Source organism: Triticum dicoccoides, chromosome 2A (assembly GCF_002162155.2).
Source record: "Triticum dicoccoides isolate Atlit2015 ecotype Zavitan chromosome 2A, WEW_v2.0, whole genome shotgun sequence".
Lineage (NCBI taxonomy): Eukaryota > Viridiplantae > Streptophyta > Magnoliopsida > Poales > Poaceae > Triticum > Triticum dicoccoides.
This window is the reverse complement of record NC_041382.1, coordinates 625,154,583-625,177,873: the sequence shown is the minus strand read 5'-3', so window position 1 is coordinate 625,177,873 and position 23,291 is coordinate 625,154,583. Positions and strand designations below refer to the sequence as shown.

At 47.0% G+C, this 23,291-nt stretch overlaps 2 protein-coding genes across 2 annotated transcripts; one reads left to right on the top strand and one right to left on the bottom strand.

The window, feature by feature from the left end:
• Positions 1-15,546: 15,546 nt before the first annotated feature.
• LOC119355832 (IAA-amino acid hydrolase ILR1-like 5) lies at positions 15,547-21,884 on the top strand. Its single transcript, XM_037622719.1, has 5 exons — positions 15,547-15,902; positions 16,255-16,380; positions 16,959-17,273; positions 20,999-21,127; positions 21,355-21,884. Exons 1-5 carry the CDS (start codon positions 15,558-15,560, stop codon positions 21,754-21,756), a joined length of 1,317 nt encoding a protein of 438 aa, XP_037478616.1. The 5' UTR covers positions 15,547-15,557; the 3' UTR covers positions 21,757-21,884.
• Positions 21,885-21,971: 87 nt separating this feature from the next.
• LOC119355833 (vegetative cell wall protein gp1-like) lies at positions 21,972-22,815 on the bottom strand. The gene has a single exon (XM_037622720.1). It carries the CDS (start codon positions 22,754-22,756, stop codon positions 22,226-22,228), a length of 531 nt encoding a protein of 176 aa, XP_037478617.1. The 5' UTR covers positions 22,757-22,815; the 3' UTR covers positions 21,972-22,225.
• Positions 22,816-23,291: the final 476 nt, after the last annotated feature.

The following is a 23,291-nucleotide window of genomic DNA, read 5'->3' as shown; positions in this document are numbered from 1 at the left end:
GTCATATTGTTGCTACGAGCAAGCCAGCTGTCTTCTCCCGTGCAAAAGCGGGTCATGAGTGTCGTGAGTGCTGCCATAGATTTCGGCTTTTCCTATCCAAGGTGCCGGGCAAGCCACTTGTCACGGATATTGTGCTTGAAGGCTGCTAGGGCCTCTGCGTCCGGACAGCCGACTATTTGATTTTTCTTTGTTAGGAACCATGTCCAGAATTGCCTGGCCGATTCCTCTGGCTGCTGAATTACATGGCTTAGGTCATCGGCGTCTGGTGGTCGCACATAAGTGCCCTGGAAATTGTCGAGGAATGCGGCTTACAGGTCCTCCCAACAACTGATTGATCCTGCTGGCAAGCTGTTAAGCCAATGTCGAGCTGGTCCTTTAAGCTTGAGTGGGAGGTATTTGATGGCGTGGAGATCATCGCCGCGGGCCATGTGGATATGAAGGACATAATCCTCGATCCATACCGCAGGATCTGTTGTGCCATCATATGATTCGATGTTTATGGGTTTGAAACCCTCGGGGATTTGATGATCCATTACTTCGTCTATGAAGCATAGTGGGTGTGCGGCGCCTCTGTACTGGGCTATATCACGACGTAGCTCCAATGAGCTTTGTCTACTGTGTTCGGCCCTACCGGATTTGTGTCCGGCGTGACGGTTATCGTCTCGAGTCATGGGGCGCCCACGCGATCCATAGATCGATCTTGTTTGCCTTGCCTTGTCCTCCAACATATCTCGCAGGTCTGGCACATTTTCCCGTGCCTTGGTATGGGGTGCGGCTTGAGTGGAGGGCCAAAAGGCCTCTCTGTCGCGGCCATGAGGTGGCCGGTCGGCCATATCAAGTGCTTGTGATGAAGGTTTAAGTGCTTCCTCCTCTAATCGGGGTAGCAACCTGCACTTTGGGTAGCTCTTGGAGGGGCGTTCGAGTTTATGCTCTTCGGCCGCGAGGACTTCAGTCCATCTGTCGACTAGCAAATCTTGATCAACTCTAAGTTGTTGCTGCTTTTTCTTGAGGCTTCTTGCCGTGGCCATAAGCCTGCGTTGAAAACGCTCTTGCTCGACGGGATCCTTTGGCACGACAAATTCGTCGTCGTCGAGGCTTGCCTCGTCTTCGGAGGAAGGCGTATAGTTATCGTCCTCGACCTCTCTGTCTGCCGCTCTCTCATGAGGGCTGGCTTCTCCATCCTCCTGTGCTGAATCTTGCTGGAGGGGGTTTTCTTCGGCACTCTCCAGAGTATTATTATCTCCCGTGCTGGAATCACCTTATTTGTTTTGGCGGGATTTTGAGCGGCGCCGCTGACGCTGGCGCTTAGGCTGTTTCTTGGAGGGGTCATCCTCCGCTGTTCCATCGCCATCTCCTTCTTTTGGGGTGTCCACCATGTATATGTCATATGACGAGGTGGCTTTCCAGGGCCCAATAGGCGCTGGTTCTTCATCGTCTCCTGCATCAGCGTCCATACCGTCGATGTCTTCGAAGTTGAAGTCAAGCATGTCGGTTAAATCGTCGACAGTGGCTACAGAGTGGGTGGTGGGTGGGCTTTGAATTTCTTCATCGTCCGTATCCCAACCTTGCTGGCCGTAGTTCGGCCAGGGCTCTCCTGATAAAGAGAGAGACTTTAGTGTCTTCAGAATATCGTCGAAAGGCGAGTGCTGAAAGATATCCGCGGCAGTAAACTCCATGATCGGCGCCCAATCGGATTTGATCGGCAGGCGCGCGGAGGGTTCGGAGTCCGGAGAGGAGTCCGGCTCCCTGGAGTCACGAGTCTCGCAGAGTGCGGGGCTGGTGTTCGGCTCGATCGCCGTTGGGATCGTAGCCCCCGAGGTGGCATCCAACCACCCATCCTCGATCGGCGCAGTAGGCTCCGAATTAAGGGTCGAAACTGATGCGGGTGTGGCCTCCAGGGCACTGTTCGGCGGCAGAGCTAGGTCATGCTCGTCGTGACAGTGCGACAAGCTCGGCAGTGGCTCGAATCCGTCGAAGATCAAGTCCCCGCGGATGTCAGCCGTGTAGTTTAAACTTCCAAATCTGACCTAACGGCCAGGGGCATAGCTTTCGATCTGCTCCAGATGGCCAAGTGAATTGGCCCGCAGTGCGAAGCCGCCGAAGACGAAGATCTGTCCGGGGAGGAAGGTCTCACCCTGGACTGCATCGCTATTGATGATCGTAGGAGCCATCAAGCCTAACGGTGATGACACAGAGGAACTCTCAATGAGAGCACCAATGTCGGTGTCAAAACCGGCGGATCTCGGGTAGGGGGTCCCGAACTGTGCGTCTAGGCCGGATGGTAACAGGAGGCAAGGGACACGAAGTTTTACCCAGGTTCGGGCCCTCTTGATGCAGGTAAAACCCTACATCCTGCTTGATTAATATTGATGATATGGGTAGTACAAGAGTAGATCTACCACGAGATCGGAGAGGCTAAACCCTAGAAGCTAGCCTATGGTATGATTGTTGTGTATGAATGTGTTGTCCTACGGACTAAAACCCTCCGGTTTATATAGACACCGGATAGGGTTAGGGTTACATAGAGTCGGTTACAATGGTAGGAGATCTACATATCCGCATCGCCAAGCTTGCCTTCCACGCCAAGGAAAGTCCCTTCCGGACACGGGACGAAGTCTTCAATCTTGTATCTTCATAGTCCAGGAATCCGGCTGAAGGTATAGTCCGGCCATACGGACACCCCCTAATCCAGGACTCCCTCAATGAGTTGTTTGATCTTTGCCTTTATAATGAGGCGGGGTGGGCTGGTATTCGGCTTGAGTTGCCGCTTTATCCCGACCACGTGGTAGTCGGTCAGCCCCATTGCGTGATGATGGTATGGGCTCCAGCGCCTCATCATCAAACTGAGGTAGCAATTTGCGCTTCGGGTAACTTTTGGCTGGGTGCTTAAGGTCGTATTCTTCAGCTGCCAGGACATCAGTCCATCTATCATTTAGCAGATCTTGATCAGCTTGAAGCTGCTGCTGCTTCTTTTTCAGGTTCCTTGTAGTGGCTATTAGCTGACGCTTAAAGCGCTCCTGCTCAAGAGGTTCCTCAGGCATGATGAAATCCTCGTTGCCGAGGCTCACCTCATCCTTGGAGAGCGGAAGATAATTGATGTCCTCCGAGTCTTTGTTTATGGCCTGTTCATCGGGGCTAACTTGCCCATCTTCCCGTTCTTCTTGTTCAGAAGTTGCTTCAGTGGGGTCTTCATTATCTTCAACACCGTCGGAGTGTTATCTTCTCCTGTGCCGGTATTTCTATCTTTTGCACGACGTGACTTAGAGCAGAGCCGCTGACGTCGGCGCTTGGGCTGTGTCCTAGGAGGTTTATCCTCGACTGGATCTTCTTTGTCGTCATCGTTAGGTTCTTTAGGTGTATCCACCATGTACACGTCATACAAAGAAGTGGTCGTCTAGCGTCCGGTGAACGGCGGGTTTTGGCCGTGCTCCTCATTTGCATCGTCGTCCATACCGTCGATGTCTTCGGAGTCGTAATCAAGCATATCTGTTAAGTCTTCGACAGTGGCTATAAAGTGGGTGGCGGGTGGGAAGCGAAATTCCCCGTCACCAGCTTCTAGTTCGAACCGGATATAGTTCGACTGTGAATCCCCCGCTAAGGATAGATTTTTTAATGAGTTCAGCACATCGCCCAAAGGCGAGTGTCGGAAGATGTCCGCGGTGCTGAATTCGGCGATCGATGACTGATCATGCTCGACATGCGCGGAGGCACGTAGTTCGGAACTTACAGCCGGAAACAAGTCCGAGGTTCCGGTGACACATGCATTGCCAGAGGTTAGGTCTGTGTGCGGCTGCAACACTATTGGGTCTGCGGCCTCTATAGCGGGGTTGAGCTCCTGTCGACCTGCTCCGGATCTAAGGCTAGAGCGGTTACAGGTGCAATTTCCTGGGTATGGCCCGATGACAGATCTAAGTCATGTTCATCGAGGTGACCAGGAGTGACTACCGTGGTCTCGAATCCGTCAAAGATCAAGTCTCCGGGGATATCAGGGACGTAGTTCAAGCTCCCAAATCTGACCTGACAGCCGGGGGCGTAGCTGTCGATCTATTCCAGATGGCCAAGCGAGTTGGCCCGCATTGTGAAGCCGTCGAACACAAAGATCTGTCTGGGGAGAAAGGCTTCCCCTTAGACAGCATTGTTGTAGATGATTGAAGGAGCCATCAAACCTTTTGGGGACGGCACAGTGGAACTCTGAATGAAAGCACCAATGTCGGTGTCAAAATCAGCGGATCTCGGGTAGGGGGTCCCGAAACTGTGCGTCTAAGGTCGATGGTAACATGAGACAGGGGACACAATGTTTACCTAGGTTCGGGCCCTCTCTATTGAGGTAATACCCTACTTCCTGCTTGATTGATCTTGATGAATATGAGTATTACAAAAGTTGATCTACCATGAGATCGTAATGGCTAAACCCTAAAAGTCTAGCTTGTCTGACTATGATTATCTATCTCTCGATCCGGACTAAGCCCTTCGGTTTATATAGACACTGGTGGGGACTAGGGTTGTACAAGGTCAGTTACAGAGAAAGGAAGCTTCATATTTGATCGCCAGGCTTGCCTTCCATGTCAAGGAGAGTCCCATCCAGACACGGGAGAGAGTCTTCGGTCGTGTATCTTCTCAGCCCATTAATTCGGCCCATGTCTGATAGGTCGGACGCCCGAGGACCCCGTAGTCGAGGACTCCCTCAGTGATGCCTATGTTCATGATCATGCCTAGATATTCTCATAACTATGCGCTTTTCTATCAATTGCTCGGCTGTAATTTGTTCACCCACCATAATATATGCTATCTTGAGAGAAGCCACTAGTGAAACCTATGGCCCCGGGTCTACTTTACATTATATAAGTTTCCGATCTATAATTCTACTTTACTATTTATTTTGCAATCTTTACTTTTCAATCTATACAACAAAAATACCAAAAATATTTATCTTATTATCTTTATCAGATCTCACTTTTGCAAGTGGTCGTGAAGGGATTGACAACCCCTTTATCTCGTTGGTTGCAAGGTTCTCGATTGTTTGTGCAGGTACTAGGCGATTTGCGTGTAGTCTCCTACTGGATTGATACCTTGGTTCTCAAAAACTGAGGGAAATACTTACGCTACTTTACTGCATCACCCTTTCCTCTTCAAGGGAAAACCAACTCATGCTCAAGAGGTAGCAGCCAACTCAACAAACACCATCAGAGACACCTGTAGAGCATCTTTATAATCACCCAGTTACATTGTGATGTTTGATAGCACACTAAGTGTTCCTCCGATATTTGGGAGTTGCATAATCTCATAGTCATAGGAACATGTATAAGTTATGGAGAAAGCAATAGGGCGTGTTTGGTTCCCTGGGGAGCTCTAGCCTGCATCGCATGAAGGAGCTTGGTTGAGGCTAGCCTGGTTGAGCTGATGCAAGAAGGAGTAGAGAAGTGTGTTCGGTGGACTGCATGGAATGAGGCAGGCTAAGCTCAGATTTTGTTTGGTATCTTGCATGTGAGTTGTATGAGAGATGCTACATACAACAAATGTTGTTTTGTAGTATGCAAATATCTCTGATTCAAGGTTCTTGTACATGTATGTGAAATAATTGAAAGATTGTTTTAGTGACATGAACTCCCACTCAAATATATTTGCTGATTGAATTTTAAAAAAATTGGTCCAAATATAGTCACATGTCTTCAAAATGGCAGAGATAGTTGAAGTTAAAAAAATCACTTGTCTACATATTAGCAAAAGTACATATTGCAGTCCAACAAACGAGCATACATACTACACACAATCTGCCTCGCATGGAAAAAAGAGCATCGATACTCCACTGCTGTCCACACAATTAGTCCATACTACAGTCCAACCATCTCAAATCTATAGGGGAAAAGAAGATTAGGGACAGATCTCAGCTTATACATATCCAATCTAGATGGGGCTTTGAGAGAAGGAAGCATCGGGGCTAGCCACACGCAGAGCTCGGTGAACATCTCTAATCCTTACCTTGTCTTCTTTCTCGTCTGTGGCCGGAGGAGGCCGCCGATCTGTGCGCTCACCCATCTGCATCTGTAGAAGAAGCAACACGAGCGGCAAAGAACCGGGGATGGAAGGGAAGAAACAAACGGGGACGGATGAGAGAGGAGGGAGGAGGAGAGTTCTACCTGCGCAGCAGTGAGGGGGCGCGCCAGCGACGTGCACAGAGGCGACGGGGCGGCGAGATCTAGTGCCGCACGAGAGAGGAGATGAGTGAGGAGAGTGGCGTGAATGAGAGGTTGTGAGCCGATTGGGAGAGAGACCCTAGCCACGTTCGCAGGCGCGGGTGCAGGGCTGCAGGCGCGGATGCAGGCTCACGGAAACGGCTGAAACTTGTGTTTCCCCTCAGCCTGGCTGGGAGCCTCATTTTGCATCCGTCGGGCCAGGCCCAGTTGCACGTGCAGGATACCAAACAAGCAGAAAATGCAGCGCGGGTGCGAGCCAGGTGCGAGCCACGAAACCAAACACGCCCATAGCAATAAACTAAACGATCATAGTGCTAAGCTAACGGATGGGTCAAGTCAATCACATCATTCTCTAATGATGTGATCCCGTTCATCAAATGACAACTCATGTCTATGGCTAGGAAACTTAACCATCTTTGATTAACGAGCTAGTCAAGTAGAGGCATACTAGTGACACTCTATTTGTCTATGTATTCACACATGTACTAAGTTTCCGGTTAATACAATTCTAGCATGAATAATAAACATTTATCATGATATAAGGAAATATAAATAACAACTTTATTTTTGCCTCTAGGGCATATTTCCTTCAGCAATAGCAACAATTTCATGTTTAACAAAAGGAACAATAGCAAGTTCATCTCCATAAGCATAATTCATATTGGCATCTTGGCCACAAGCATAACAAGCATCAAGTTCATCAAAAAGGGACATTTCAAATAAATCAACGGGATCATAGTAATTATCATAGCATTCATCCTTCGGTAAGAATGAAGGGGCATTAAATAATGTATGAGTTGAAAAGTTACTCTCATTAGAAGGTGGGCACGGGTAGCTAATCCGCTCTTCCTCCGTTTGTTCTTCGCTCTCCTCATCATCTTTTCATCCAATGAGCTCACGGTTTCATCAATTTCTTCGTCCATAGACTCCTGCAAAATATTATTCTCTTCTTGGACAGCAGAGTTATTCTCAATAAATACATCAATAAAGTAATTGTATTTATAATTAGCATAGAAATATTTAAGGATGGCAAGATTTTCAGGTCTATAAACTGAATCATCAAAATCTTCAAACTTTTCAAACAAAGATTCAATTTCATATGCATCCTTAAAAGCAACAAATTCTTCTATTCGTTCCACATCATAGTAATCATATATACCATTAACATAAGAAGCTAAGGTTTCATTATCATTAAATTTGCTTGAAAAGGGAAGATGTGGAGCATTCATCCTAGAGCAACAAGTATAATCATATCTAGAGCATATATTCCAAGCATACCACTTCAATATATGAATTTGATCACATAACAATTTCCCTTTGTGAGTCAAACGATAATCCCTAAAGTATTTGTGTTGATCCAACGTAACTCCCATTATATAGTTGAATGGGGTTTTCTCAGGATTATCAAAGTAGTGCATAATATCTTTCGCATAACGATCATCGAGGGTTTTAGGAGGTTCCCCATCTCCATGAGTAGCAGGTACAACTAATTTTTTTGGTATTTTGTGTTCCATATCCATAACTAAAGATAGAGAACAACTTAGAACAAGAAATGAAAACTAATTGGATAAAAAGCAAACAAGAACACACGAGAATATTCACCCCACGCTTTAAGTCCCCGGCAACGGCGCTAGAAAAAGGTCTTGATAACCCACAAGTATATGGGATCGTTTGTAGCCTTCTTCGATAAATAAGAGTGTCGAACCCAACGAGGAGCTAAAGGTAGAACAAATATTCCCTCAAGTTCTATCGACCACCGATACAATTCTACGCACACTTGATGTTTGCTTTATTTGAAAGCAAGTATGAGACTATTTTGCAGGTGTGATGCTAGAACTAATTTGCAAGAATAAAACGAGAAGTACTTTGCAATATAATAAAAGTTAGGTTTTTAGTAAAAGGGTTTGTGTCAACAAGAAAGTTATTTGTCCCTAGGCAATCGATAACAAGTACCAGTAATCATTCTTGCAATTCTATAGGAGGGAGAGGCATGAGCTAACATACTTTCTCTACTTTGATCATATGCACTTATGATTGGAAGTCTAGCAAGCATCTGCAACTACTAAAGATCATTAAGGTCGTGAAACCCAACCATAGCATTAAGTATCAAGTCCTCTTTCCCATACGCCATAGCCCACCTACTCGGGTTTAAGCTTCTCTCACTCTCGCAACCCACCATAAGAGAACCATGAACATATTGCAACACTCTCCAGTGGGGGCCCCTCACGTTTGTGCGAGAATGGAGGGCACCATAGGACTGCACCATAAATAAAATATACAATCATACCAACCAAGATCATGATTAACCCACAGGACAAAACAGATCTACTCAAACATCATAGGATAACCACAGATCATTGGGAAATAATATATTGAGTTGAGCACCATGTTTAAGTAGAGATTACAGCGGGGAGAAGAGGTGTTACACCGCTGCATAGAGGGGGGAGAGAGTTGGTGTGACGGTAGCTAGATTATTGATGTAGATCGTCGTCCCGATCATTGCCCCGGTTGCACTCCAGCACCACCGGAAGCGAGGGGGAGAGAGCCCCCCTACTTCTTATTATTCCTTGGCCTCCCCATACATGGGGAGGAGAATTCCCCCTCTGGTCGATGGTCTCCTATGGTGGCTGAGGGGCGGGAGCCCCTCCGAGATTGGATCTCCCTCTCTATTCTCTTCTGCTTCGCGTTCCCCAGATCTGGAGGAAAACCATTTCTTATATTTCCAGAGATCCGTAACTCCGATTGCGCTGAGATTTTAACATGATTTTTTCCGGATATAAGCTTCAATTCCTTGCGCTCGAAGTAGAGCTCCAACCGACGTACGAGGTGAGCACAACCCACCACCACGCGCCTGGCTCAAGGGTGGTGCGCTGGTGTCTTGTGCCCTGTGTGGGCCTCCATTTGCGGTGATTCCAACTCCCGAAAATCACATATATTCCAAAATAATTCTCCATAAAATGTTATTGCATTTGGACTTCGTTTGATATGGATATTCCGTGATACAAAAAAACATGCAAAAAACAAGAACTGGCACTGGGCACTGGATCGATAGGTTAGTCTAATAAATCATATAAAAAGTTGCGAAAAGTATGTAAAATTTGTATAATATTGGCATGAAACAATCAAAAATTATAGATACGACGGAGACGTATCAATAACCTTGCAGATATTTTCACAAAGCCCTTGGATGAAGCAAATTTTGCGAGTTAAGGCATGAGCTAAATATCATTGATTCGAGCAATGTGGCTGGAACCTTTGCACACCCCACCATACTCATCTTGATGTCTTGTTTAGGTGTAGGCATGGACATAGGGGGAGTGTTGTTCTCTCAATGAACTCTTCTTTCCCCCCATTATGCATAAATTGATCAACTCTTTCACATTAGCCATTTTTGATGGTACTTGTGCTTCAAAGACGAGTTTTGGTCATGGGCCCAAGAATAATTCTTCGCAGTGCCATACCAATTGACTCAAACATAGGTGGCTCCGGCCACCGCTCTCTCTCTCTCTCTTTGAGAGGTTTTGGTTCGTGTTTGGTCCTCATTGTATTTTTCCTTCTTTTGAGCCGTGTTTGTGTTTGAGTTGCCTCTTGTGTGTGCTCTTTTGCGTGTCCGGGTGCTTGAAGGTTGCATTGCAAAGGCTGTGTTTTTTTGTTCTTGTCGAAGCGTGCACTTTCTTGGGTTTACGGTACTACCGTGGCAAGCCATGGTACTACCGTTGGAGATGGGCTGCCCTGTGCGTGCATAGCTGCATCCCAGGCATGGTACTACCGCTTCCATCGTGGCAATAATTTTTTACTGCCGCTGGAAGAGCGGTACTTCTGCTCGGGCGGTACTACCGCGATGACCAACGGTACTACCACGCCGTCACGAGCGCGTGTGGGTTAAGATCGAGCAGGGGGAGTTCCAACTCCCCCATACCCATTCATCTCTTCCCCTCACCGCGTCTCTCTCTCTCTTTCCTTCCCAAGAACGGCGCTGGAGGACCTCGCCGGATCTCCGTCTCCGGCCGCTCTCCTCGCATTTCGACCAGTGGGATCGATCCCCACCTCGCCCTCTTGCCATGGAACTCGGTACCTCCCCTAGTCCCTCTCTCTTTGCCCATTGTTGTGTTTTTAGGTTTTGGGGAGATGCACGTGTAGTTCTTGTGATTTTTGGCTAAATCTTTGCAAGAGGAGATTGTTGGAGAGTGCTAGTGCAGTAGATATGCTATTTGGTGTGATGCAACAATGTAGATTTGATCAACAGTAGTACCGATCTATTTTTACGGATGTTCCTGGATCCTTTCGTGCGAGATGTAGTTCCATGCGGTACTACCGCTCCTCCTGGAGCGGTACTACCGCCCACTCGTGCGAAAACCGCCCCGCGCGGTACTACCGCTCCCTTGGAGCGGTACTACCGCCCGTGGCGCGGAAATAAAATTTTACTTCCGCTCTAGGCGCAGTACTACCGTGCCAACCCGGCATAGTACTACCGCAGCTAGAGCGGCTGTAAAATACTACCGTTGAGTTAAAAATTACATTGTTTTGTCCACTCAATCTCATTTCTACATGTTTCGTTTGTTTTTGGCCTTGGTCTTTGCAATAACCCTTCTCGTTTTTTCTCGTGTGTTTGTGTTGTGTGTCATAGGTGGTGGCTCTGATTCCAATGTCAGGCGTTCGAATCCCAGCCGTGACACGAGCTCCAAGAGGCTTCACAACCAAGAAGCTCCTGAGGGGTCCAGTGCCCCACAACGCAAAGCCAAGAACACAACTACCAAGATCAAGGAGCCAAATGTTGGCATGGATGAAATGCCTCAAACGGAGTTTCTGATTAGAAGGAAGCTCAACCCCTACGTTAACCCTAGGGAGATCACAAGGGGCAATGACTTGTTTTGGACCAAGCAGCAGAATCTCATCTTCCTAGATGTGATCAAGGCCAAGCAGAACACCGATGTGCTAGTGCATGGATTGACATGCATCATATGAAGAAGGACAACAACCGGGCATATTTTGGTGAGCCTCTGGATTTGGTGGAGCAGTTTGGCATTGAGGAGTTACTCACGTTCCACTTGGACTTTGACCGGGAGATTGTGGCTCAGTTCTTTGCTTCTGTCCACTTCCACACGGATGAGCAGCGGACCATGACTTGGATGACTAATGGGAAGAGGATGTCTGCTAAGTGGAAGGAGTTCATGGACATGTTGCACATTCATGATGAGGGGCTAAATGTTCCCGTTGGTGTCCACCAACATGTCAACCCCGAGTCGGCCAACAAGAACAAGCTTGTACCCTACCTTGTTGAGAAGAAGTTAGCCAATGAAAAGAAGACTTGGGTGCTGAACCCGTTCCTTAACATCATGCACCGGATCTTCCGCAACTCACCTTTTCCTCGCATAGGTGACAAGGAGAAGGTGCATGCCTATCTTGTGGATATGATGCTCATCTGTGAGCAAGCGCGTCTCCAGCAGACTGAACCACTTGATGTCTCACATATCATGTGGTGCGAGCTATAGTTTGCTGTGTTCAATCATAAGGTGCCCATCTATGGACCTTACATGTTTATCTTGATCTCGAAGACTTGGGAGAAGCTCTTTCCGAGTGAAGAGTTTCGTGCTCCCAACTGGGTTCACCATGAGCCTGTCAAGCTTCGCATCCAGAGCAAGTGGGCTAATACCACAACCCGGGCTGAGGCTGAGGCTGCATGGATGGATGTTGGTGAGGATGAGCTTGAGGAGGAGGAGGAGGAGGAGGTTGAGGACAATTCCGAGGGGTATGCTCCTCCCTCTACTGAGCCAACTTGGGCTAAGAAGCTCAAGGCCAAGATGAAGGCTCTGTTATGCATGCAGGCCAAGGGACAGTACCAGGCTCATGTGAACGTCAAGATGACCCGTCGTCGCGACAAGGCTATTATGAGGTTGGCCTTGAGGTCCAAGATGGCTCTGAGGAGAGGATCACAGATGAGGAACAATGGACCAGAAAGCACTACCAGTGGAGTGAGTCTGAGGAGGATACTGGAGTTCGCTCTTCACCCCGTGCTGCTGAGGAGTCTGAGGAGGAGGAAAATGACTGGTGAGGCCTTGGAGTTCTACCACCACCTGTGTCGTAGGTGTCCTCTCTGCCTTTTTGGTGTCTCAGTGCCAAAGGGGGAGAGAGTTTAGGATTTGCAAGTCTTGTGGATTTGTGAGTCTTGTGTCGCTTTGCTTTCGCTCTATTTCGTTCTGTTGAACCTTCGTTTCTTTGGCTTGTTGGTTTGTGTTTGTGTTAGACAGGAGACTATCATATGGTGTAAGACATATGCCCTCAAGCTTATCTTATTGTCTAGTTTTTTTAGTAAATTGCGAGCTTATGTTATCTTGTGCACTTTACTTCATGCTCGCGTACTTTACCTTGCCTCCATGCTTAGTGTCATTTATATTGTTGCAAGGATTGCCTTGTCTATAAAATATAGGGGGAGTGTTGATCCTAGTATGTGTACCGTGCAATCCAAAACACATCCATAGAGTGCACACATCTAGGGGGAGCCTGTCTATATTTTATAGATGTTGGGTTTGCTTATGTTCATTTTATATCCTTATGTGCAAATCCAGTATTGTCATCAATCCACCAAAAAGGGGGAGATTGTAAGGGCATATTTTTCCCTATGCGTTTTTGGTGATTGATGACAATGCATTTGCGAACTAATTGTGTGCATTGAGCATTTCAGATATCTCATGTCTAGGCACAAGACGATTCGGTGCCCCTCGGAGCCTATCAAAGACGGAGTTTCTCTACGTTTCTTTTCGGTGGATTTGAGTCGTAAGAAAGTCGTACTATTAAGAGAGGGTCCGCTTCGAAAAGGTTAGGGTGGAGTCAACGCGTCACATCTGTTCCTTTGCACCACATTTCCTTTGCTTCATTAGAGCACTGGTCGTTTCCCTTGTCTTTGCGAAGATGAAGGCCTTCAAGTGCTATAGGTTCTGTGGCATGCGGTAGTACTGCTCAAGGAAGCAGTAGTACCGCCGCGGTCCACGGTAGTACCGCCGCGGTCCACGGTAGTACCGCCCAGGGTAGCGGTAGTACCGCGTCGTGCGGCAGTATCGCTCCTCGCCAGCGGTAGTACCGTGGCCTCTAGCCCAGAACGCTGGCACGCACAGTAGTAGGTGCGGAAGTAATTTTTTATTTCCGCGCCCTACGCAGTAGTACCGCTCCCTGCGAGCGGTAGTAGCGTGCCGGATTTTTGCACAGACCGAAACTCAGCGGAAGTAGCCACGGATGTAATTTTATTAGTCCGTGCCTTCCCAGCCCACTTGAACCCTGCCTTGCGGTAGTACCGCAAGGGCGCGCGGTAGTACCGCTTCTGCAGTTCTACCGCTCGTAGCTATACGCAACAGGGCCTCGTCTGGTCTCTGCCGCGCGCGTGGTAGTACCGCACCGTCTAGCGGTAGTACCGCAAGCTCTTGCGGTAGTACCGTGTGTGTCTTTGCGGTAGTACCGCATGTCACGGGCTGAATAAGTGGGTAGCGGTTGGATCTTTTCCCACACTATATAGAGGGGGTCTTTTCCCCAAGTTGACCACCTCTTCTCTCCCCAAGCTCCATTGTTACTCAAAGCTCCATTTTCGCCCGATCTCTCTCCCTAGGCAATCAAATTTATTGATTTTCTAGGGATTAATTGGGTGAGAATGCCCTGATCTACACTTCCACCAAGAGAGATTTGATTCCCCACTAATCCCATGCGAATCTTGTTACTCTTGGGTGTTTGAGCACCCTAGACGGTTGAGGTCACCGCGGAGCCATATTTCATTATGGTGAAGCTTCATGGTGTTATTGGGAGCCTCCGATTAAGTTGTGGAGATTGCCCCAACCTTGTTTGTAAAGGTTCGGTAGCCGCCTCCAAGGGCACCAATAGTGGAATCACGACATCTCGCATTGTGTGAGGGCGTGAGGAGAATACGGTGGCCTTAGTGGCTTCTTGGGGAGCATTGTGCCTCCACACCGCTCCAACGGATACGTACTTCCTCTCAAAGGGAAGGAATTTCGGTAACACACCCTCGTCTCCACCGGCTCCACTCTTGGTTATATCTTACCTTTACTTGTGCAAGCTTATATTGTGTTGTATCCCTTGCTTGCTTGCGTGCTTGTTGGCATCATATAGGTTGCTCACATAGTTGCATATCTAGACAACCTACCTTGATGCAATTGTCAGTTGCCTATTCACCCTCCCTCTAGTCAACTATATCGATCCTTTCACTAGTTACAAGAAAACTAGGGGTGATATCTAGCCAACAATCTGTAACCTCCAAAGTGCTAGCTTGCTTTGCACAATGATGGGCAGAAAAGTTTGCTGACCTATGAACATGTTGAACAAAAAACAAAGAGAAACTAGAAGCGTGCTCCCCAATTTCGGTCAAGATAGGCGCCACCACAGCTCGATGAACATGGCGCGAGTTCCAGAGATCAACGATCTCCATACAATCTGTCTCCATGACAACTCTATCATAGCCTCGAAGCTTTGCAAAAATGACTCTGTCACGAACAGCAAGTGCCTCAGCAATAAGCCGGTCTGTAATACCTGTATACGGCTTGCACCGGGCAGCTTGCAGAGCAATAGATGATTTAGCCACCCCTCCAACTCCAGCTCGACGCGCTTGCATGACAATACTTCCATCAGTATTGATTTTTATCCACCCCTCATCAGGTGGACGCCACCCATAACCCGGCAAGGTGCGGGTATGCTCCCTTGGAAGATCAAGCAATGCCAAATGTTCCCGAATATGCTTCATCGACTGAACCGGGTTGAGGTCTCCTTTTTCATGTGTAATGTTATTTCTGGAAGTCCAAATCGACCACATGATCGATATCATCTTTGCCCTGTCAGCTTCTGAAAACATAGGGTCACACAGAATATCCTTTCGCCATGTAAGGGAATGCAAATTTGGCCGTTTAACATCCAACCAATCCGGCGCTGCATCCCAAAACCTCTTGGCATGGGAGCAGTTCAGTAGGGCCTGCATCAGATTTTTCTTCTCACCGAGACAGAGTTTGCACTTGCTGTTTGTTGACATATGTCGATACCTCAATGTACTCTCAACAGGGAGAATCCCTCTCATTGCTCGCCACCAAAACACACGTACTTTGGGCGACACTTTAAGCTTCCAGAGGTGAGACACATGTACTCTTTGGTGATTGTTTTATTTATAAAACATGGCGAAAACCGTTTTACGTATAAATGTTACTCCCTCTGTGAAAAATATATAAGAGAGTAGTGATCTAAACGCTTTTATATTTCATTACGGAGGGAGTAGTATTTTTCTTAAACTTCGGTATAAATGTTATAAAAACGGCACACTAACACGTTCATTGTAAATCATACTACGAAGTAAAAGAGACAGACGCCGCTCCGTCAATGAAAGCTTGCCCCACCTTCCACTTGACCATGGCCACTCCTCGTCTCCCCTGCCTCTTCGTTCTCCTCCTCCTCCTCTCCACCGCCTCGGCGGAGTACGCGCAGGAGCTACTTCGGCGCGCCGAGGGCGAGCGAGAGTGGATTATCGGCGTGCGCCGGCGCATCCACGCCCACCCGGAGCTCGCCTTCCATGAGCACCGCACCAGCGCCCTCGTCCGCGAGGGGCTAGAGCGGCTAGGGGTTACCGCCCGCGCCGTTGCCGGCACCGGCGTCGTCGCTGATGTTGGCTCGGGCATGCCCCCGATCGTCGCCCTCCGCGCCGACATGGATGCCCTACCCATCCAGGTCCGTTCCCCTCTTCCCCTCAGAATCTGAGGCTCAGATGCTGCTCTTATGGTCTGGCGCAAGGTCCAAGGTGTCCTTCCCCTTTGGTGCTACTCCGGTAATCTGGCCGGTGTTGGCGCTGAATGGCAGCAGTCAATGGGAAGTTGGGAACTGGTGTCTCGGGGAGTATGAAATTATGAATTTCTGGAGCGGTACTGTACTACTACTGATCATGCTTGCATGATTAGTTTGCTGTAAATAATGTGACTGACGCTTGCTATTAGTTTGCTCGTATGATCACATTCTGTCGGTTGTGAATGATATTCTTTGTTGGAGGGATCACATTTTGTTGGTTGCGTTCTTGGGATGGCAGGAATTGGTGGAGTGGGAGCATAAGAGCAGAGTTGATGGTGTAATGCACGCCTGTGGTCATGATGTGCACACAGCGATGCTCCTGGGAGCGGCAAAATTGCTTCATGAGCGCAAGGATCAGCTTAAGGTGGGTGCTTGCTTATAGTTCTGCTCTAAATTTCACGGAATTTAGTACTTCAGTTGTGTTTGTGCGAGGTCGTCAGACAAAATACTTGATCCTCCTATGTAGGCTCTCCAGTTTTATGTTATCACATGACATTTGCTAATTCTCTTGTTGTTTGTTCAAAAAAGAATACAACCCCAATGCTTTTCCTTTGCATTGTGTGAGTCATTGCATGATGGTAATGAATAGTTAGATACCATGGCATAGCTTCGGTCATTGTTTGACTTTGCTAGTTGCCGGTGTGATTTTTTTTTTTGGTGTGTGTTGGTGTTGGCTGTGTGCATCCTATCTATGCAGAGGCAGGGTGTGTGCTCATTGTGTTTGTATCCCCTTATGCTTCATTTTGAGTGAATAGAATCCACCCTTTGTCGGGGAAAAAACCGCTCAGCTAAGTAGGATGACCATTCCCTCAAAAAAGTAGACTGACAACTAAATCGGAAATTGTCAGAAGTTACAGAGATTAACATGTATGCTCATTATTATTATTATTTTTGCATGGAACATACATACTCATTATTTATTATTTGTCTTCTATGACGAAGGGAACGGTGAGACTCCTTTTTCAACCTGCTGAGGAGGGTGGTGCTGGTGCATCGCATATGATAGAAGAAGGTGTTCTTGATGGTGTTGAAGCTATATTTGCAATGCATATCGATTATCGGATGCCAACAGGTGTAATAGCTGCTCACGCAGGACCAACACAAGCAGCTGTATGTTTCTATGTAGTGAAAATAGAAGGTAAAACCGGGAAGGCTGAAACCCCACACTTAAATGTGGACCCTATCGTTGCTGCAGCATTTACCATCCTGTCCCTGCAACAGCTCACTTCAAGAGAAGATGATCCTCTTCACAGCCAAGTACGCCATTGCCCTATAGCGATACTACTTTGCTTTGCTGTTTTTCTTCAAACATGTTATACAGAAGTGTAACGAAAACCCAATGGATCATTCCAACAAACAAAAGTCTATGTCGCACGGAAACACAGTGGATCATGCCAAAAATCTTGCTCGTATACATGTTATTGCAGTCACAAAACAGAGCACGTATCGCAAAAAAAGAGAGTGAATCTTGCTCGTATACATGTTATTAGGGGCTTAGATGGGTGGGAGCCCTTTTGTTCAAGTATTCTCCCCTGTTGCTTATGGTAGTGTATCAGTTGAAGGAAACAAATGCTAATAGTTTCTTGAGTAAAATGCAAGCGCGGTCCTAATTCTTTTCTGAAAGTGTTCACTTGGGTCCTAATTCTTTCAAAATGCATATCTGGGTCCTAAATCTTTCTAAGTTGTTCACGCGAGGTCCTAATCCCGTCTGACGGCCGCTGACCAGCTCGCGTGGCGCTTTGACCGCCGCCACGTCAATTCGAGGGCCCACGCGGGAGATTTCCCGCGGATGGCGGTTGGGAATTTAAGCAATGTGACCCCTGGAGTTTATGCTTTCCTCATTCCCCAGTCCCTAAGTCTTCTGCTCGCTCTCTCCCTCTCTCTGGTCCTTTATCTTCTTAAGAGCAGTCACAATGGGCAGTTCTCTAGCATCAAGTATGTATCTATAGTGGCAACAAATAAAATGCTACTATTAAGAAAACTGAAGTGCTACAGTTAAGAGAAATGAGATGCTACAGTTAAGAAGCAAATGCTATAGTTAGTACTTACTTGTTAAACACTTCACAACTATTATTCAGAAGCAAATCACATTTTGGGAGTTCTTGGAAATAGGCCTTGCACCACTGCCTTGGGTCAATTGCATCCAAGTACTCAAATGCCCCCTGGTCCAGCTCTTTCATCTCTTGCATGTATTTCTTCCAGTCTGCCTCATATGTAGCTCTTGCAATTTGCCACAACTTATTCTTGAAAACATCACCTTTCCAGTTCTTTGCAAAGTTTTGATGCAGATGCCCCACACAAAATATATGTTGTGCATCAGGAAACAATGCATTGACAGCATTGATCAACCCCTACATACACAGAGTATAGAAAACAAATGATATATGAAATGCTACAGTCTGACAAAAGAAATGGTACAGTATGATATATGAAATGCTACAGTATTGTACCTTCTGCCTATCACTCATAAGTGTCCATGGTGCTGTGTTCTGTATGTTTAGATCCTCCTTCAATGTGTTTAGAAACCACTTCCATGTAACATTATTTCTACTTCAACTATGGCAATTGCAATGGGAAAGATACAATCATTGGGATCAACTCCAACAGCTGTTAACATCACTCCACCATACTTGTTCTTAATGTGGCACCCATCAATGCATATAATTGGCCTGCAAGCAAGTAAGAAACCTCTCTTGAATGCATCCAATGACATGTAACAGTTCTCAAAAACTCCATCTTTTGCATTGACATCTTCTCATCTGCTCTGAATGTCTCCACATGCCTGCCAGCCAGATATTTTGCTGTGAATTGCTTCAGTGCCCACTCTCTTTCACATGTATGTTCTCCCACATACTTCTTCACAACCCAAGATTTTGTCCTGCTATCAGGTGCAGCAAATAAGAACCAGGGACAGTCACGAACACAGCCTGCCCTAACCCTCTGCTTATCATTTTTAATGTACTGTATTTGCACTCTTTGTTTCACAATGTACTCTTGAATTGCTGCCCTCAGTTCAGTCACTGTCAAGAACACCATGCCTATGTGAAAATTCACTTCTTTCATGTTCTCTGGCCTCCACCTTTTGAGCTTCACTTTCTTCTTCCTTGTTTTCCTTCCTTGAGCATCAACTACTTCCACTTCTTCTGCTGAATCACTCTCTTCAAGCTCTGAATCTTGCAACTCTTGCAGCTCATCAGATTCATAGTTACTGTCCTGCTCCAATTTGTATTTCTTCTTTTTCTTCTGCTCAAATTTGTCATCCACCTATTCTTCATAAAGATCATCATCATCTTTACCTACTTCATTGTCAGAGTCAACCCAGTCTGAATCCCACTCACTGTCATCACTGTCATCACTGTCACTGTCTTTTTCATTGCAAATTTCTTCTTCTACCACAAGCTTTCTCCTGCTTCTTCTGAGCTCATGTCCAACACTTTGTGCCATTGTGGAACACTGCTACTGCCTACATTGTTGCTGCCTCCATGACACTAGTTGAGATTGCCTTTCTGAGCTTTAACCTTAAACCTAGGACTGCCCCTAATTTCAGTATTCCCTCCGTCCCAAAATAAGTGTCTCAAGCTTAGTAGAACTTTGCACTAAAGTTAGTACAAAGTTGAGACACTTATTTTGGGACGCAGGGAGTATTAAACTGAGGAGACTTAGGGCTTAGTACAGCAGGAAGATCAGGTGTACCACTAACATGAATGTCATCAATTGCATTGTCAAATGTCATATCTTTATGGTCGACAAATAACTGAAAATACTGAAATTTTGGGACAACTGCTGTCATGTGCAATGTGTCAGTGTCGCAGTCCACAATCCGGAGACCATCAGCTAGATTCTTTCCAGGGAGCAACCAATACAAAATGTACTTCGATTGGTCACTATATTCTAATTGTTTCATAAAATCAGTGAGCCAGAGAGGAGACCATGTATCTACTTCACATCCATCGAACACAGCATCTTTGCCATCAACATATGACTTCGACTTGCCAAATCCGCAAAAAAAAGCATCATAATTGATTTCTACACTGAAAAGCTCCTCTTGTGGTCCTACATTGCAAAGGATTCGGTCATTGATTCTGCCTAAATGAGAAGGGGAACTAAACAGTAGGATTGGGATTAGGGTTACGAGAACTTACCATATCGCGGAGGAGGATCTCCGGGTCGCTGTAGATGTGGTGCCATCCTAGTGTCGCCGTCGCCGGACAACAGCCGGCAACGAACCCCTCTTCTCACTGGAGCAGAGCCGCCGCCGTCAATCGCCCTGTTCTCGCCAGACAGGGAGATGGAGAGGGGTGGGGAAGAGGAAGAGGGACTGCAAATATTCACGGCCGGTCGTTATCCCGCCTGGGCCCTCTGGTGTTGACGTGGACTGGTCAAAGCGACGTGGCACTGGTCAGCGACGGTCAGACGGGATTAGGACCTCGGATGAACAACTTAAAAAGATTTGGGACGCAGATATGCATTTTGAAAGAATTAGGACTCAAGTGACACTTTCAGAAAAGAATTAGGACCGCGCTTTTATTTTACTCTAGTTTCTCCTTTGCACAAGTGCTCCTACGGTCCTACATGGTTGACCCCATCTCGATGTAATGCAAGGGCTTACATTGTAAAGCTGCATTTGTTTTAGTCTGGATTAAGTATTAGCCTACGAATGTAACCAAGTTATTTCATAACTTTGAGCATATTAAACATATTGAGTAGGCACCTGAAAGGCTACTCTAGTGATGATTTGCTATGGGAAATCAACAGCTTGGCTAAGGATGCGATACGCATTTTGATGCATGTTTGTAGCATCAGTCAAGTGTTCTACAGTCCATTCCACTGGATGTCTTCAGTCAGTTAGTATATCCGCATACATTCAACTAACCTACCTTAGGAGCAGCACGTGTTTCTATATGATGTTGACCGCAATTTTGCTCTGCCATACAGCCCATAACATTAACATGTTTGGGTTGATCTGTCTATTTTTTCTTCAGGTGCTCTCTGTCACCTATATTAAAGGTGGGAACTCTGTTGATGCCACACCTCCAGTTGTTGAATTTGGAGGTACTTTGAGGAGCCTCACTACTGAAGGACTTTATCGGCTACAGAAAAGGCTTAAGGAGGTTAGCATTATGGCACAATTTGATGTGATGATAATATTGGTGTGCTGCAATCACCGGTACCTTCAATTTTGTTTTTCTGTGAGGAGAGCGCTTCATATCACTAGGAGCACCTTGTGTGCATTCTCTGAAGAGTCGGACTTAGACATCAGGACATGCTTATTAGACAGCTTTACTATCGGTACGACGCAAACTGTATCATCCTGAATAAATGCTCTTACTTGTTCCAGGTAGTAGAAGGGCAGGCAGCTGTACATAGGTGCACGGGAGTTACGGAGATATTGGGGGCTCCCTCCCACCCAATGTATCCTGCCGTCGTCAATGATAAGAGACTGCACCAGCATGTAGAGAATGTGGGCAGAAGTTTGCTTGGGCCAGACAAGGTGAAGCCCGGAGAGAAGATCATGGCAGGGGAAGACTTTGCATTCTACCAACAGTTAGTTCCTGGTGTTATGTTTGGTATCGGTATTAGAAATGAAAATGTCGGTTCGGTCCACTCTGCTCACAACCCGCATTTCTTCGTCGATGAGGATGTCCTTCCAATTGGAGCTGCATTGCATACTGCCACCGCAGAAATGTATCTTTCTGGGCGTTCCACTCAAAATGAAGATGGAAGCGTGCATTCGCTGTAATGCTCTTCGTTTGGACGATTTGAATGTATAAATGTATGTCAAAGATGTTCCAAGTCTAGTTGTGCACGTACTCCTACTTGTGTTCAACTTTTCAAGGCTCAAATGCATATTCATCAGGCTCAAATGCATATTCATCAGAAGGCAGATTTGTTGGAGTTAGACCCCACATGGCGGGCTAATGCTCAATAAGTACATAACAGTATGTCTGACATAAATGTGATAAAAATGACATACATGTTCGTTGTAAAAACTCAGTACAAAGAGAAAGAAAAAGAGATGGCCATTGACAAGCCCAATAGTACTACTACACAAACACAAACACAAAAACAAAAACAAAAACAAAATAGGAACCGCACAATGTAAACAAGCCGGCGAACGGTAAATGGCCAAAATCAAATGATCAAGTAAACATTGCCAAAATCATTGAGCCAGCATTGTAGATTCTCGCTCCCGGTGCTCTGGTTCGTGCCTATGCTGAAGGAGGTGGCGCAAGGGTTGGCATCGGCACGTTCACAGTGGGAATGGAAGGCATCGGAGGCAATGCCACCTTGGGTATGGAGATGGATGGAATTGCAGGCATTGGCGGCATCGTCACCTTCGGCACAACAACTGCGGGCATGGGCGGCAACGTGACCTTGGGCACGGTGACCGCAGGGACGGCCGGCATGGGCGGCAACGTGACCTGGGGCACGGTGATCGCGGGCACGGCCGTCATGGGGGGTACCGTGAACTGGGGAACGGCGAGCGCGGGCACGGCTGGCATCGGGGGCACTGTGACCTGCGGTGTGGTGACCGCGGGCACGGTTGGCACTGGTGGCATTGTAGGCATGGTGGGCACGGGCGGCTTCGGCGCGGGGATGCCTGGGACAGCGGCAGGCGTTGCAGCGGGCGCTGCTGCCTCCGTGGTGTCGGCCAGGAGGCGGCCGGCGTGGGCCATGTCGCCACTAAGGAGAGCGAGGGCCATGGCAATGGCCAAGAAGCTACCAGTGCTGACAGCCATTTCAGGAAGCTGTGGGCAGTGTTCTCTCAGATTTCTGGGTAACTGGGTGCAGGATTGGTTCTCAGCTTGCTTGCTGCAGACAACAGGATTCGTGCATGCATATTTATGCGGGGTAGCATCTAGCATGATCAGGAGATCGGCGTGTGATTAGGTTGGTGGTTGGCCAGACTAAGTAAAGCGGCTTCTGTTCTGTTTGGAGTTGGTGATGGTCAGGCCACTTTGATGAGGAGGTGGTGTTGACTTGACGTAGTGACACGCACTGTGACTCAATGTCGTCAGTTAGTTCAACTCCCTACTGGTTCGAAAGTAATGCCTGCGCATCAGATTGGTTTGCCAACGATTGGCCTAAACTGAGCTTTTCAGGTATTTGGTCAAGTATTTGAGATGCAAACTTGCAAAGCACCTCCCACAGCTTCCAGTATATGATCGGGATTAAAAAGAATATTTTTCTTAGACTACCCACACTGATAGTAACATAGATGGTAACATAGCTAGTTACTGTAATATCACACATATCAAGGAAAAAAATGAGTCT